Here is a 17,301-nt window from a genome sequence, read left to right on the forward strand (position 1 = left end):
ATTTGAAGAACATTTTCCAATTGGAAACAGATTCCTTGGGGGTTCCTTATTTAGTTGAAAGGAACGAAAATGGTTAGAAGCTTTAGATTTACCCTTAAGTCTTATCCTAAGGCACAAAACTCCCTTCCCCCAGTGACAGTTGAAATAATCAAATCCAACTGAGAACCAAATAACCTATTAACTTGGAAAGAAAGAGATAGCAATCTGGACTTAGAAGTCATGTCAGTACTCCAAGATTTAAGCCACTTCTAGCTAAAATAGCTAGACATAAATTTAACATCAATTTTGATGAAAAAAAATGGCATCACAAATAAACTGATTAGCATGTCGAAGCAAGCGAACAATGCTAGACAAATAATAATCCAATTCTTGCTGTGCTAATTTTCCAACCAAAAAGTTGATGCAGCTGCAACATCAGCCAAAGAAAATGCAGGCCTGAGAAGATGACCCGAATATAAATAGGCTTTCTTTAGATAAGATTCAAGTTTCCTATCTAAAGGATCTTAAAAAAGAAGTACTATCTTCCATAGGAATAGTAGTACGCTAAGCAAGAGTAGAGATAGCCCCATCAACTTTGGGGATCTTTTCCCAAAACTCCAATGTAACTGCTGGCAAAGGATACAATTATTTTTGTTTTAAAAAAACCCTTTAAAGAAGGAATAAAAGAAGTACCAGGCCTATTCTATTCCTTAGAAATCATATCAGACATAGCATCAGGAACTGGAAAAAACCTCTGGAATAACCACAGGAGGTTTATAAACATAATTTAAATGTTTACTAGTTTTAATATCAAGAGGACTAGTCTCCTCAATATGCAATATAATGAACACTTCTTTAACAAAGAACGAATGTACTCCATTTTAAATAAATAAGCAGATTTGTCAGTGTCAATATCTGAGGAAGGATCTTCTGAATCAGAAAGATCTTTATCAGAGGAGGATAATTCAGTATGTTGTCGGTCATTTGAAATTTCATCAACTTTATGGGGCCCATTTATCAAAGGGCTTGCGGATCTGATCCGACACTGCGGATCAGGTCCGCAAGACCTAGCTAAATGCGGAGAGCAATACGCTCTCCGCATTTAACATTGCACCAGCAGCTCACAAGAGCTGCTGGTGCAACGCCGCCCCCTGCTGACTCGCGGCCAATCGGCCGCCAGCAGGGAGCTGTCAATCAACCCGATCATATTCGATCGGGTTGATTTCCGGCGATTCCTGTCCGCCTGCTCAGAGCAGGCGGACAGGGTTATGAAGCAGCGGTCTTTAGACCGCTGCTTCATAAGTTGTGTTTCTAGCGAGTCTGAAGACTCGCCAGAAACACGGCCCTTCAAGCTCCGTACGGAGCTTGATAAATGGGCCTGCATGAGAGGTTTTAAAAGACCTTTACATTTATTAGAAGACGGATGGCAGACAAAGCCTTCTGAATAGAATCAGCAATAAATTCTTTTAAATTCACAGGTACAGTATATCTTGTACATTAGATGTTGAAGGAACAGCAACAGGCAATGTACTATTACTGATGGACACATTCTCTGCATGTAAAAGTTTATCATGACAATTTATTACAAACCACAGCTGGAGATATAATCTGCACAAGATTACAACAAATGTACTTAGCTTTGGTAGAACTGATATCAGTCAGCAGGGTTCCAACAGTGATTTCTGAGACAGGATAAGATTAAGACATTTTGCAAATGTAAGAGAAAAGACAACATATGAAGCAAAATTATCAATTTCCTTATATGGCAGTTTCAGGAATGGGAAAAAAACGCAAACAGCATAGCCCTCTGATAGAGAAAAAAGGCAAGAGGCATATAGGAATGGGGTTTAAAATAATGAAAATATTTGGCGCCAAGTATGACGCACAAACAAACAGAGAAATGTGAAGACGCAACCTTGTGAAAGGACTCGGCGTTGACAAAGACGCCGAAATGACGAATTTGCGTCATCGAATGTAACTTTGTGCCAAAAAAAATCTCGCGCCAAAAATGACGCAATATATTTTTGCATTTTGCGCCCTCGCGAACCTAATTTTGCCCGCGAATGAAAAAGAACAGTCAATTGAAAAAAGACTATACCCCAGGTAAGAAAAAAAAAATGTTCCTAAAAAATGCATTTCCCAGATATGAAACTGACAGTCTGCAAAAGGAAATAAACTTAAACCTGACTCATGGCAAATATAAGTAAAATACATATATTTAGAACTGTATATAAATACATAAAGGGCCAAACTATAGCTGAGAGTGTCTTAAGAAATGAAAACATACTTACCAAAAGACACCCATCCACATATAGCCAAACCAGTACTGAAACGGTTATCAGTAGAGGTAATGGAATATGAGAGTATATCGTCGATCTGAAAAGGGAGGTAGGAGATGAATCTCTACGACCGATAACAGAGAACCTATGAAATAGATCTCCCGTGAGGAAAACCATTGCATTCAATAGGTGATACTCCCTTCACATCCCTCTGACATTCACTGTACTCTGAGAGGAATCAGGCTTTAAAATGCTGAGAAGCGCATATCAACGTAGAAACCTTAGCACAAACTTACTTCACCACCTCCATAGGAGGCAAAGTTTGTAAAACTGAATTGTGGGTGTGGTGAGGGGTGTATTTATAGGCATTTTGTGGTTTTGGAAACTTTGCCCCTCCTGGTAGGATTGTATATCCCATACGTCACTAGCTCAAGGACTCTTGCCAATTACATGAAAGAAACAAGTATGTTGTTATTTGCAGTGTTTTTTTCTTCTTTTCTTTAACACCATCAGTTTATTTTTAGGTTTACGTCGATTTTGCACTTTTTTTTCTAAAGGGACTGGGCCTGGGGGGCAGTACTCTCATGGTGTAGTGATGGTTGATGTAGTAGACCAATCCTGTATAATAAATTTTAATATCTTATTTTCCTACCGTGTTCATCCTTGCTCCGCCCACCCTCCTCTTCCTGTATTTTCTAGCCTTTATGTATAGAGTGGTCCCACCCGCTCTATACGTAGCTGAAATGCGCGTTCACGATCACCGAGCACATTGTGCATGCGCGAATCGGCATGAAAGATTGAGTTAGAAATACCGTTTCATACATACTTGTAACAGAGATCGCTACTAATATGCTCTTCAATGTTACTGCGGAGCAGCAGTGTAAACAGATGAATTTCTTGGCAGCAACAGAGAAAATGCTGTGCGCATGCGCGAATTGGGGATGCGCGTCCGACAGAATTCTGGGTATAACAGATTGGGCGCATGCGCAATAGATTAGATGTTATGATGACATAGCCTCACGGCTGCCGATCGGCCAAAAAATCAATTGGATAAAATCTAAACGTGACAAGGAAGTGAAATAGGTATTGAAAAACGGGATGATTTTAAAATCGGAAAAATATCAGTTTATTTGCGGCGAAAATGTTATTTAGAGTAAGATTACCGAAAATGAATTAAAAACTATGAATTAAACTCCTATTAATTACTACTACTTTACTTTCACTTTAAGTTAACATTTATAAGTGAGGCATTAACAGTTGGGCAAAGAATTATACAAGGATTGGACAAGGTTTTATCCACTTTTTGATTAGTTTGTAATAATGCTCGATATCTTTACATTCCTTTTTGCTACCTTTTGTCTATATAGCAATCTACTTTATTCTATTCCTTTTTGCTACCTTTTGTCTATATAGCAAACTACTTTATTCTATTCCTTTTTGCTACCTTTTGTCCATATAGCAAACTGCTTTATTCTATTACTCCTTCCCCCTCACCACCTGAGCTGTTCATTAGCCCATCTCTCTTAACCTCACCTTACTTTTGTATTCATGAACTTCACACATTCCTAAAGACTTTCTCTTCCCCCTTGTACTTCATCCAAAAAAACTGTCTCATTACTGCAAATATGCATCTCATGTCACTCACCCTCTTGCTCATACTAGCTGCTGGTGACATCTCTCCTAATCCTGGTCCCCCACAACTTCATAGCCTTGCACATCCATGTGTGCCTTTCAATAGACTTAAAAAACAAAACTCTGGTAACCTTATTCTCATTCCTTTTCCATCTAAAGCCGCCACCCCCTTCTCTTGTGCACTCTGGAACTCTCGCTCTGTTTGCAACAAGCTCACTTCAATCCATGACCTTTTTTTATCTCCCACTCTCTCAACCTTACAGAAACCTTGCTCTCTGCTTCAGACACAGCATCCACTGCTGCATTGTCACATGGGGGCCTCCACTTCAGCCACACTCCTAGGTCTGGTAATAGACAAGGAGGTGGTGTTGGTATTTTATTTTCCTCTCATTTCACCTTTCAATAAATAAAGTCCTTCTCTTCCCTCACATTTTTTTCATTTGAAGCACACATGATTTGTTTATTCTCTCCCCTGTCTATACGTGTTGCAGTCATATACCGCCCCCCTGGCTCCTCAACTCAATTCACCCCTGCCCTCATTCTTGGTGACTTCAACATCCCTCTTGACAATCCCACTGCCTCCTCTGCAAAACAACTCCTGCAACTCACTTCCTCCTTTGGACTGTCACAATGGACTGACTCTCCCACTCACAAAGATGGTCACTCCCTTGATCTGATTTTCAGCTATCGATGCACTATCTCAAATTTCACAAACTTCCCTTTTCCTCTTTCTGACCATCATCTCCTCATTTACAACATCACATCCCTCCCTACAACTTCCCCCTCCCTCAGCCCCTCACACCAAACTTCACAGAAGCACTAATTAGATGAGCAACAGCTCGCTAGCTCTCTCGAACCTCTCCTCTCTTCCATCCCCTCTTTTTCCTGCCCTGACCTATCTGCCACTATAACTCCACCCTTACATCGGTCATTGACAATCTGGCCCCACCTACCATAGCTCAGAAACTACGCTCTCATCCTCAGCCATGGCATACTCCTCTGACACAGTACATACGCAGTACGTACCCGTTCTGCTGAGTGACACTGGAGAAAATCTCGGAGTTCAGCTGACTTTCTTCACTACAAGTTCATCTTGAACTCCTACTATTCTGACCTTAACCCCATAAGGACCAGCGACGTACCCTGTATGTCACTGGCCTTTTTTTGGAACTTGATTGTTTTATAGCGCGGTCTTGCCACCAGCTTTGAGACTGCTTTATTCCACAAAGCCTGCTGGAGGGAGTGAATTAATAGCGTGTTCTTGCTAGACTTGTGCTATTATGTCCTGAAAAAACCCTTAACGACCAGTGGCATACAGGGTACATTGTGGTCATTAAGGGGTTAATCTTTATAAGTAACTCTACTCTCATCTCCTTTCCTCTAACCCAAAATGTCAGTTTTCCACGTTCAATACTCTTCTCCGCCCACCCCCAACTTCAACTTTTGCAAGCCACTTCAATAACAAAATTGACTCCATCAGATATGAAATCAGCTCTCAACATACTACCAATCTCCCATCCCTTCAAAAGCTCACAATCATCCAAAACCCAAATAGCCATAAATTTAGCTCTTTTGCCCCTGTTACAGAGGACGAAGTTTCAGCCCTTATACTGTCCTTCCCACCTCACTACCTGTCCCCTCAACCCCATCCCCTCACAGCTATTTCCCTCCCTATCTTCTACTCTTACCCCTATACTCACACACATCTTCAACCTCTCCCTCAGCACTGGTATATTTCCCTCATCTCTAAAACATGCACTGGTCACACCTATCCTCAAAAAACCTTCTCTCGATCCAACATCCCCATCCAACTACCGTCCTATTTCCCTACTCCCTCTTGCTTCAAGCTCCTTGAAAAGCTAGTATATGCACGTCTATCCTATTTCCTTACACTAAATTCTCTTCTTGACCCACTGCAATCTAGATTTAGTCTCCATCACTCGACAGACAGCAATTCTCAAGGTTACCAACAACCTAATTATAGCAAAATCTAAAGGCCACTTCTCTCTGCTTATCCTCCTTGATCTGTCTGCAGCCTTTGATACTGTTGACCACCCTCTTTTGCTCCAAACCCTCCAATCCTTCGGCATCTGCGACATAGCTCTCTCGTGGTTCTCTTCCTATCTATCTAAGCGTACCTTTAGTGTAGCCTTCTCTTGAGCATCCTCTGTCCTGTTACCACTTTCTGTTGGGGTACCTCAAGGCTCTGTCCCCTTCTCTTTTCAATCTACACATCATCATTAGGTTCCTTAATAAAGTCCCACGGGTTTCAATACCATTTGTATGCCGATGACACCCAAATCTACCTCTCTGCACCAGGCCTACCTCCTTCCTTACTAACCCGTGTAACTAACTGTCTTTCACATATCTCATGTTGGATGTCCTCTCACTACCTTAAGCTAAATCTCTCAAAAACTCATTTTTCACCCCTTTCTCCAAAATCTCCACCCCCCCAATTTTCTATAACTGTTGATAATTCCATCATTACCCCTACCCCGCATACCCGATGTCTTGGGATCACACTTGACTCAGAGCTTTCTTTTACTCCTCACATTCAGTCCTTGGCTTAAGCCTGCCGCTTCCACCTTAAAAACATCTCTAAAATTAGACTTTTCCTTACACAAGACAACTAAGATTTGAATCCACTCTCTCATCCTTTCCCGCCTCGACTACTGCAACTCCATCCTCTCTGGTCTCCCTAGCTCCTTTACAATCCATAATGAATGCCTCTGCCAGGCTCATCTTCCTTACACATCGCTCCTCATCTGGTGCACCTCTCTGCCAATTCCTTCACTGGCTTCGTCTTGCCTCAAGGATTAAACATAAAATCCTCACATTTCAGACTTTATCTCCAGATACTCTCCCTCCCGTCCCCTTCGCTCTGCTCACAATCTCCTCATCTTCTCCTCTCTTGTTATTTCCTCACATTCCCATCTACAGGACTTCTCCAGACTGGCTCCCATCTTGTGGAACTCCCTGCCTTGCTCCACAAGACTCTCCCTAGTTTTAACAGCTTCAAGCGCTCCCTAAAGACTCTACTGTTCAGGGATGCATACAACCTACGCTAACTCCATTGCTTTCCCCTTGAACCCCTTAGAATGTAAGCCTATGAGCCCAGCTGTTTGTAGATCGCCTTCATAAAAGCAGACTACAACAGTGCAACTCTCGGCATGGCCCTCTACCCATTTGATCCCTGTAAATGTTATCTTGTATACCGCCTATGTTTATAGCGCAGCGGAATCTGTTGGCGCTCTACAAATACCTGATAATAATAATAAAATAATAATAATTAAAGGGTTACTCAGGGATATACGAGCTGTGAACACTTGCAGTTGGCTAAACAAACAAAAAATAAGCCTTTCTACTTTTAATAAAGCCTTTTATGTTTAACCAGGAAAAAGCACTGCCAAAAGTTATAAAGTGCTGGCCCTAGGCCAGGATTAGTCAGTACCACAAGTAACTTCTGTGCTTTCTTCCAGGTGAAGGCCTTCGTAATGGAGGATATCCCTCTTTAGTATCCTTTAATTGTCTGCTGCAATGTTTGCAAAACTTCTAGACTTATTTTGCATTTAGGTTTTTGCAACAGTCCCTATTCCTGCACATATATACGGTTTGAAGAAGGGGACGGTTTGATCCCCGAAACGTCACATTACATTTGCACTTGTTTTGTATAATTATTATTATTTATATATATATATATATATATATATATATATATATATATATATATATATATATATATATATATATATATATATATATATATATAATGTATATAACCACTCTGATTCTACCATTGCACATAGCAGCCAATATTTGTTATCCAGTTATTTCATAAGCCTGTGTGTGTTTTTTGTTCCGCTGTTACTTAAAGGGACATGAAACCCAAGATAGAGCAAACACTTTTACATAACTTTCCATTTTACTTCTATTATCTAATTAACTTAGTTTTTTTTGTATCCTTTGTTGCAAAGCATATCTAGGTAGGTTCAGAAGCTAGCTGCTGATTGGTGGTTGCATATATATGCCTCTTTTAATTGGATTACTGATGTGTTCAGCTAACTCCCAGTAGTGCATTGCTGCTCCTTCAAAAAAGGATACCAAGAGAATAAAGCAAAATTGATAATAGAAGTCAAATGGAACATTGTTTAACCCTTTGAGTGCTAAGCACTTTCCCACCTGGGTGCTAAGATTTTTTAATGTTTTTTTTTTTTATTTATTTATTTTTTTAACTATTTTTTTTAAACTTTTTTTTTATTTTTTTCAGACCCCCAAGACTTGCTCTGAGCCGTCATTAGCTCCAGAATGGGAAACTCTGCAACGGCTCAGAGCAATCGTTAGCACTCAAGGGGTTAAAAATCTATGACCTATTGGAATCTTAAAAAAATTGGTTTTAGGTCTCTAATACTTAGACACTAAATTATGTTCTAACCTCTCCTCAATAATACACCAAGCTATATAGAAATATTTATACTTTGGGATAGACGATGAATAAGTGACTGAGACATTTTGAATGCGTAGTGTTTACATAAGATTAGCTACAATCCTGTTTGGTGTAATATAGTATAAAATTGAACACAGTGTATGGGAATACAGGAGAAGCAAACGTATGCTAGTACTATATTACTGCAGGTGACCAGGGATGGAATAAAAGGACACTGCCGTGCAAAAAATGTACACACTCTAAATCTTTACAGCATGTAAGTTTAGCACTACTGACCCTGCAATTCTATGTGCTCAAACCCTGCAGGAGTTAAACCTAGTCCTGCTAGGAAGATGAACTGCTGGTTATGAGCAGGTATGGTCAATGATTGGCAGGGTTGTGTGAATACTGCTGCCGATAGGCTCACCAAGGACCAGCAGTTCTCTGCAGCTACAGAGAGGCACTTTAACTTTGCAGGGCTATATATATAGACTAGCATGGTCTTTAGTGCTAAAATGACACAGCGCATTTTATTTGTGCACTACAGTGTCACTTTAAAGATGTATCTTATTCTTTTCTCCATTAAGTGATGTACACTGATACCGTATCCTTTTCAGTCATGTTATTGCCTTTAAGTCAAAGTGATGAAATACAAAACATGCTTATCTTAAGAATATTTATCAAATGCTTATTATATATCCTCAAACTGAACCCCAGCACGCTGATTGAGTTTAACCAGTTAGTGTTTAGAAAGATTGTGATGTGGCAGCTGTGGAAATGATTTTCTCCTTTTATGTTTGATCCTTAACTTCCCTCCCTCTCAGCCACAACCTTGAAATGAAGCATGTCCCTGGTGCAGATCCTGAGCTTGTTCTAATTGCCTCCCCTTATGAAGAACTTGAGGTAAGGGATGCGTTATGTGAGAAATAGGCCCCTGATATTAGTACAAACAAAAGGGACAGTAAACACTTTTGAGATTGTAATATAAAATCTTTATTATGTATAGTAAAAAGCAATATACTTTATTGTTCCATCATTTTCCTGTAATTTTAGTCTGAAAACTTAAAGGTCACATGGCAGGCTTCACAAGCCTAACCTCGTCACATATCTGTCCCTAATTTGCAGCTTGTTATATAATCACTTCTATTGAAGTCAAACAATGGAGATTTTGTTAATACAATGGTAGTGATAAGTCAGGTCATCTGCAGACTTTGCAGATCGGTTCCTCCAACTAAGGAAAGGGGTGGGTGGAGTTTTTTGAAAAACAATTGCAGCAAACAAGATGGTCAACTGATATGTTAATCTATTGGAATAATGCAGAAATATCAATATACAAGGAATTTATTGTCCCTTTAATTTAGGGAAAATATTTCACTTAAGGGCAGTGGTTCCCACACTTTTTTTTTGGGGATAGTTGGTTGCTAACAGAAGTAATGTGTGTATACCATATTACATTATACTCATATGTAGGCTAGATTATGATGATATTTTAAATAAGAAACATTTACAAAATACACTTTTATTTACCTAATGAGGAGAATTGTGGAACTCAACTCAGGGTTCTTTGACCGTTGATGAATTAAGAGGTCCTCAGGTCCTGTTTTAATTGTCCTTCAAGTAATAATGCACAGTTATTTTGTTATCTACTATGTACATACATCTTTTTAGCAACTGAAAAAAAGACTGAAAACGTCTATATGAGAAGAGGGCAGTGTGCTTCCAAGGTTTTTTTTTTTTGCTCCAAATGATTTGCATATCTATTTTTATGCATTTTTAGCTCTGTAAGAAGGACAAAGGAATTTTAAAACCAATAAAGAGATTCATTATTCTATAGGAGGATAGGGGAAATAGAAAATTCATAAAATCCAAAAAAAATATAATTTAGAGAATTGTCTGATGCAGATTAAAATAAGAAAACAATCACAGCTCTAAATTTGGGAGGAGGATGACTAACTTAAATGTGATGACTCTAAAACAGGATGACAGAACAAGAGAGGCGCTGCATGTGTGTGTATCAGTCAAATAAGGCTTCTTGATACAGAGAAGGAAGATACAGGGTACTCACATATGGGAAAGGCACTCTTTTATGCCAACAGGTGCAGGCTGGATTTTTTTACAGCAGTCCAGCTAGCTGAACTCCAGTGGTGCTGGAACACAGGATCCACAGCGTGGGATTCAGGTGGAGGAAACCCTCAAGGTAGCGTAGGCTCAAAGATTAACACAGTGCACTCAGTACTTAAAATGTCCAGTATATTTATTAAAATATTAAAACAGATAAAAAAAACACTCATGTTATAGACTGTGTAAGCAAAGCATTCAGTGTGAGAAACTATGCAACGCGTTTCTCGGTTAAAACCGTTTCATCAGACATATTGTGTTTGTTTCCATAATATCTTTAAATAGGCCTACGCCACCTAATAGTTTAAATCCCACCCCTTCCCAAGGGCTTGCAAACCAATCATGACCCTTCATCTCAGAGTAATATAGTTGGTTCACCTGTGTCAAAAAAGTAATTATCAAGAAGGTAAATGTGCTGACCTCATCCAGCAGCCCAGCAAAGACACCCCCAGCCCACCTCCTGGGTAACTGCCCCAGCCCAGACCTTCTAAGCTGCGGCCCACTATGTGTATGCCCCGGCCACAGTGGACTACCCCGAATGGGCTGAAGAGGAGATTGGCACCCTACAGGAAGCTAACTTGGTGGCCTCTGCTAACTGTCAGCACCACTACCTGACTGGGTCAATGGGAAGGCGACCCAAGGATTAAGGGACACTGGGTCCACCATTACCCTGGTTCAGCCCCATCTGGTCTCCCCATCTACACCCACTGGGCAGACCCTTGTTGTTCAGGTGGCCGGAGGCACCACTGTCTGAGTCCCCATAGTCCTTGTCCATCTGGCTTGGGGAGTCGGGGCCCATGCTGTCGATGTGGGTGTGATGAAGGACCTTCCCACAGAGGTCCTACTGGAAAATGACCTTGGCCTCCTCGTTTCAATCTTTTTGGGGGATACTCCCCCGGACTCCTGGCCAGTGACCACCCGTGGGCAATGCCAAGCCAACGTCCCGCAGATGGGGACACCCAGGTAAGACCTTCCACCCACATTCCTGAATTTCTGAAGTCCTACCCTGACCCCTCGACATCCTATCCGAACTCCCCTTCTCCATCCGCTATCCTGGGCCTCCCCCTCCGACTTTGCCCAAGAAACTCTGAGCAACCCAACCCTTGTCCCCTTCCGAGCCTGCGTAGGGGCCGACCTCCAAGGCCCAGGGGGAATAGCGCTTCCAATGGGAGAATGGCTTGCTGTACCGGGTCTCCCAGAGGAAGAAAGGGCCAGTGCCCAAGCGACAGCTGGTAGTACCGCAAAGGTATCGTCTAACCTGTTGTGCATAGGGCATGACATCCCCCTGGCCGGCCATTTGGGCAGCTCCCGAACCCACCACCGCATTTCCCAAATCTTTTTCTGGCCAAGAATCACAAAAGACATTAAGGCCTATTGTAGAATGTGTGTGGTATGCCAGAAAGTAGGGGAGACCGGGGACCATACCAAAGCCCCCTTAAACCCCCTCCCCGTTATTGATGAACCCTTTAGCAGGGTTGCTGTAGATATAGTAGGGCCCTTATCTCGCCCCAGTCCCTCCGGGACAAAGTACATACTCACGGTGGTAGACTATGCCACTAGGTATCCGCAGGCAGTACCCCTGACAAAAATCCAAGCAGAGATAGTGGCCAATGCGCTGCTGCAGATATTCACCATGGTGGGCTTCCCCCGAGAAATGGTCTCTGATCGGAGGCCTCAGTTCACTGCCGAGGTCACCAAAAGTTGTGGGAACTGTGCGGGATCCAACCCCTGTTCAGTGCCCCATATTACCCCCAGACCAATGGGTCTTGTGAAAGGTTCAACAGGACCCTGAAGCAGTTGCTTCGGACATTCTTGGCCACTCACAAAGACTGGGACAGGAACCTGCTGCACCTTCTATTTGCCTACAGAGAGGTGCCCCAGGAATCTACCGTTTTTAACATCTTTGAGTTGCTGTATGGCCGGAAGATCAGGGGACCCCTAGACTTGTTGAGAGCTCACTGGGAGGGGTCAGAACAGGAGGGAGGACCCTCCATTGTGGAGTATGTCCTAAAGTTCAGAGACTGGCTGAAGGACCTCACTGCCATGGTGCGGGCAAACCTTCAGGCTGCTCAGGTGAACCAGAAGCGGTGGTACGACCGTAATGCTCATAGCCAAATTCTGGTAGTAGGGCAGAAGGTCCTAGCTTCGAAGCCTGTCAAAACGTAAAAGGTACAGGCTTCATGGCAGGGACCCTACAATGTGGTGGAACAACTGAATAGCACCACCTACCTTGTAGCCAAATGTTCAGATGAATGAGTCCAGTGGACCTTTCATGTGAACATACTCAAAGCATATGAAGAGCGACCGATAGACGTAGCCACTATCTGTGCTCCGGCTGTGGAGGACTCTGAGAGCCTTCCAATGCCGGAGGTCCCCGGCCCAAATGAGATCCCCCAGGGGGTCGGAGACATAACCATCAACGCGAGGTTAGAGGTGGGCCAGAGACAGCAAGTCCGGCAGTTACTAGAGGACCACCAAGAAATGTTTTCCCTGGGTATACCACAGCGACCCTCCACCGAGTGGAAACCCCAGGATAGGCTCCCCTGAGACAGGCAGCTTACAGAGTACCTGAAGCTGTCAGAGACAGTATGCAGCGGGAGCTCCGGGGAATGTTGGACCTCGGTGTTGTTGAACCATCCAGCAGTCCCCCTGGGCATCCCTGGTGGTGTTGGTCCCCAAGAAAGATGGCACCCCCCGGTTCTACATTGATTACTGTAAACTCAATGACAGAACCACCACTGATGCCTACCCTATGCCCCGGGTCGATGACCTATATGACAGGATCGCCCGTGGACACTTCCTAACTACACTTGACCTCTGTAAGGGGTATTGACAAACCCCTTTAGCCCCCGAATCGGCCCCCTTCATCACCCCCTTCGGCCTCTACCAGTTTAAGGTCATGCTGTTTGGGATGAAGAATGCCCCAGCTACCTTCCAGCATATGGTTGACCGCCTCCTAGATGGCCTCCAGGACTATGCCTGTGCCTACCTAGATGACATTGCCATCTATAGCAACACCTGGGAGGACCACTCAATCCATCTAGGCGTCATTCTAGATCGCCTTAGAGCTGCTGGCTTAAACCTGAAACCAGACAAGAGCACCATAGGGCGTTCAGAAGTCCAATATCTGGGCCACCGAGTGGGCTGCGCAAAGCAGCGAACAGAGCCTGCTAAGGTCGAGGCAGTGGCAAACTGGCCCACTCCTCGCACCAAGACCCAAGTCCTAGCCTTCATAGAAACTGCCGGCTATTATCGGAGGTTTGTCCCCAATTATAGTACCCTCGCCAAACCCCTGACCGACCTAACCCATAAGAAACTCCCGACAGGTCCTGTGGTCCCCAGAGTGCGAAGCTGCCCTCCTAAGCCTCAAATCAGCCTTGGTCACTGCCCCTGTCTTGGCCGCCCCTAACCCCAACAAACGTTTTTGTGTTCACACAGATGCCTCTATGTTCGGGTTGGGATTAGTCCTAAGCCAAGTGGACGAAGGAGGACAAGACCACCCCATAGCCTACATCAGTAGGAAGCTGTTACCCAGAGAGGTAGGCTATGTGGTGGAAAAGGAATGCTTTGCCCTGGTATGGGTCCTCAAAAAGCTTCAACCGTACCTATATGGAAGGCATTTCACTGTCCCCAGAGCTCCGCTCTTTTGGGGATTGGTAGCCCCTAGGGAGGACAAGAGGTGGGGGTATTTCCGGAGGGGAGCTCCTTTGGGAACCGGGGGTTTTGGACACTCCTACCCCCATTACTTCAACGAATCACCCGCTTTTTGGACTGTGGCATCTGGGGACCGAGAGCTTTCAAATGACACCTGCAGCTCCTCCGGGATCACCCCAAAACCGCCATCCCTGGGTCCTGGGATTCTGTGGGACTATGGCTGCTTTGGAGGCGTCGGTCTGTCTGGAGGGGCGGGAATGTCAGGAAAATTTTTGGATTGTCCAGTGTCTTATCAAGATGAGCTTTGTGTATAAAAGGAGTGTGTGTTTTCAAATAAAATTTGTTCCTGTTTCACCTGAATGCTAGTATGTCTAGTTATTTGGGTGGGCTTCTGCTAAAATCACTTTCCTGGGCAACATAGGAGCCTGTTCCAGGCAGAGGACGGACCCTTTGGCAGAGCTACCCAGTCGGGGTAGCCAGGGTATCCGTCACATATTTCATCACTGTCTGATATTGTGTTTTATTAGCAATATATTTTTATATACTAGCGCCCCCTATTGGATATATAGTTGTATACTATCCGTTTTTCTTAACTTAAATGTGAGACAGCAGTCTAAAATGAAGACTCATGTAGGAATCAGAAGCTTAAAACATGAAAATTGTTCTTGTGCCTGTAAAAAAATCTCATGGGGTGAAGAGTGGGAAACCTGATCTTTCAAGTAACAGCTGATGACTAAAACCATATTTACATCCAGAAAACAAAATCTAGAATTCAACTAAATGGGGGGGGGGAAAGACATTGAAGACCTGTCTGTTCACACCATTTAACTGATTAAAGACCAACTTACTAATATTTAGATAAGATACCAAAATATGCATCCTCTAGAGTGGAATCTGTGGTTGTGCTGTAGAAATATGTGGTTGTGCTGTAGAAATACCTGGTGGAGCAGGATTAGACTCTCAGCAGAGCTCAGGGTACAGGATTTTATAGTGGAAGAAGGTCCAGAGAAGAAATCCACTACCACAAGCCTTGCCTGCCACACAGAATATTGGTTCTGACAAGAAACCTGAGGGATGAACTTTAGAGATAAGTAAAATTCAGTAATAACATGGTAGTTAACCAAGGATTGTATTAAATGGCACAGCTGGTGGCACATTAGGGGTGGTTACACCAATGCAAAATATTTGTATCACAATTTTTCTTTTGTAGGTATAAAAACATTTCAGGTGTGAGCACAACTATTAACTGCACTGCTATAAATAGAACTAAAGCTTATGAGAAGACAGGCAGGTGGTATATACAGTGGGGCAAAAAAGTATTTAGTCAGCCACCAATTGTGCAAGTTCTCCAACTTAAGAAGATGAGAGAGGCCTGTAATTTTCATCATAGGTATACCTCAACTATGAGAGACAAAATGTGGAAACAAATCCAGACAATCACATTGTCTGATTTGGAAAGTATTTAGTCACCTACAAACAAGCAAGATTTCTGGCTCTCACAGACCTGTATCTTCTTCTTTAAGAGGCTCCTCTGTCCTCCACTCATTACCTGTATTAATGGCACCTGTTTGAACTTGTTATCAGTATAAAAGACACCTGTCCACAACCTCAAACAGTCACACTCCAAACTCCACTATGGTGAAGACCAAAGAGCTGTCGAAGGACACCGGAAACAAAATTGTAGACCTGCACCAGGCTGGGAAGACTGAATCTGCAATAGGCTTGGTGTGAAGAAATCAACTGTGGGAGCAATAATTAGAAAATGGAAGACATACAAGACCACTGATAATCTCCCTGGATCTGGGGCTCCACACAAGATCTCACCCTGTGGGGTCAAAATTATCACAAGAACGGTGAGCAATCATCCCAGAACCCCACGGGGGACCTAGTGAATGACCTGCAGAGAGCTGGGACCAACGTAACAAAGGCTACCATCAGTAACACACTACGCCGCCAGGGACTCAGATCCTGCAGTGCCAGATGTGTCCCCCTGCTTAAGCCAGTACATGTCCGGGCCCGTCTGAAGTATGCTAGAGAGCATTTGGATGATCCAGAAGCTGATAGGGAGAATGTTATATGGTCAGATGAAACCAAAGTAGAACTGTTTGGTAGAAACACAACTGGTCGTGTTTGGAGGAGAGAGAATGCTGAGTTGCAACCAAAGAACACCATACCTACTGTGAAGCATGGGGGTGGCAACATCATGCTTTGGGGCTGTTTCTCTGCAAAGGGAACAGGACGACTGATCCGTGTACATGAAAGAATGAATGGGGCCATGTATCGTGAGATTTTGAGTGCAAACCTCCTTCCATCAGCAAGGGCATTGAAGATGAAACGTGGCTGGGTCTTTCAGCATGACAATGATCCCAAACACACCACCCGGGCAATGAAGGAGTGGCTTCGTAAGAAGCATTTCAAGATCCTGGAGTGGCCTAGCCAGTCTCCAGATCTCAACCCCATAGAAAACCTTTGGAGGGAGTTGAAAGTCTGGGAGTTGAAAGTCTGTGTTGCCCAGCGACAGCACCAAAACATCACTGGTCTAGAGGAGATCTGCATGCAGGAATGGGCCAACATACTAGCAACAGTGTGTGACAACCTTGTGAAGACTTACAGAAAACGTTTGACCTCTGTCATTGCCAACAAAGGATATATAACAAAGTATTGAGATGAACTTTTGATATTGACCAAATACTTATTTTCCACCATAATTTGCAAATAAATTCTTTCCAAATCAGACAATGTGATTGTCTGGATTTGTTTCCACATTTTGTCTCTCATAGTTGAGGTATACCTATGATGAAAATTACAGGCCTCTCTCATCTTCTTAAGTGGGAGAACTTGCACAATTGGTGGCTGACTAAATACTTTTTTGCCCCACTGTATATATTTTGGATAAGACTATAAATATGCTAACCCAAATGTCAATCTAACAACAGTCCTGGTTTTAGTGATTGTCACTATCAGAAAATACTACAGCTTTTGCTGCTGCTTCCTTGAAGTAGTTCACAAGAAAAAATATTGTAACGTTTAAAATAAAATAAAACCCCCCAGAAAATGTGACCTTCTCCTGCCTCTAATATGCACAATACAGAAAAACAGCAGCTGAAGCAAGGTAAATACATTTCAGTACACCACTGTTGCTCTTTTCAGTCTCCAGAGTTTTAATTTGCTTTGGCAAATAAGATAATATGTACTTACACCGTGCAGCCATCCCAA

At 43.0% G+C, this 17,301-nt stretch overlaps 1 protein-coding gene across 1 annotated transcript in view; it reads left to right on the forward strand.

The window, feature by feature from the left end:
- Positions 1–17,301, forward strand: part of SELENOM (selenoprotein M) — a 58,477-nt gene that overhangs the window by 13,226 nt on the left and 27,950 nt on the right. Inside the window, exons 3-4 of the mRNA XM_053702215.1 lie at positions 7,370–7,404; positions 9,138–9,216. Coding sequence (XP_053558190.1) covers positions 7,370–7,404; positions 9,138–9,216 — 114 coding nt within the window. The remainder of the gene's footprint in view (positions 1–7,369; positions 7,405–9,137; positions 9,217–17,301) is intronic.

Source organism: Bombina bombina, chromosome 2 (genome assembly GCF_027579735.1).
Source record: "Bombina bombina isolate aBomBom1 chromosome 2, aBomBom1.pri, whole genome shotgun sequence".
NCBI lineage: Eukaryota > Metazoa > Chordata > Amphibia > Anura > Bombinatoridae > Bombina > Bombina bombina.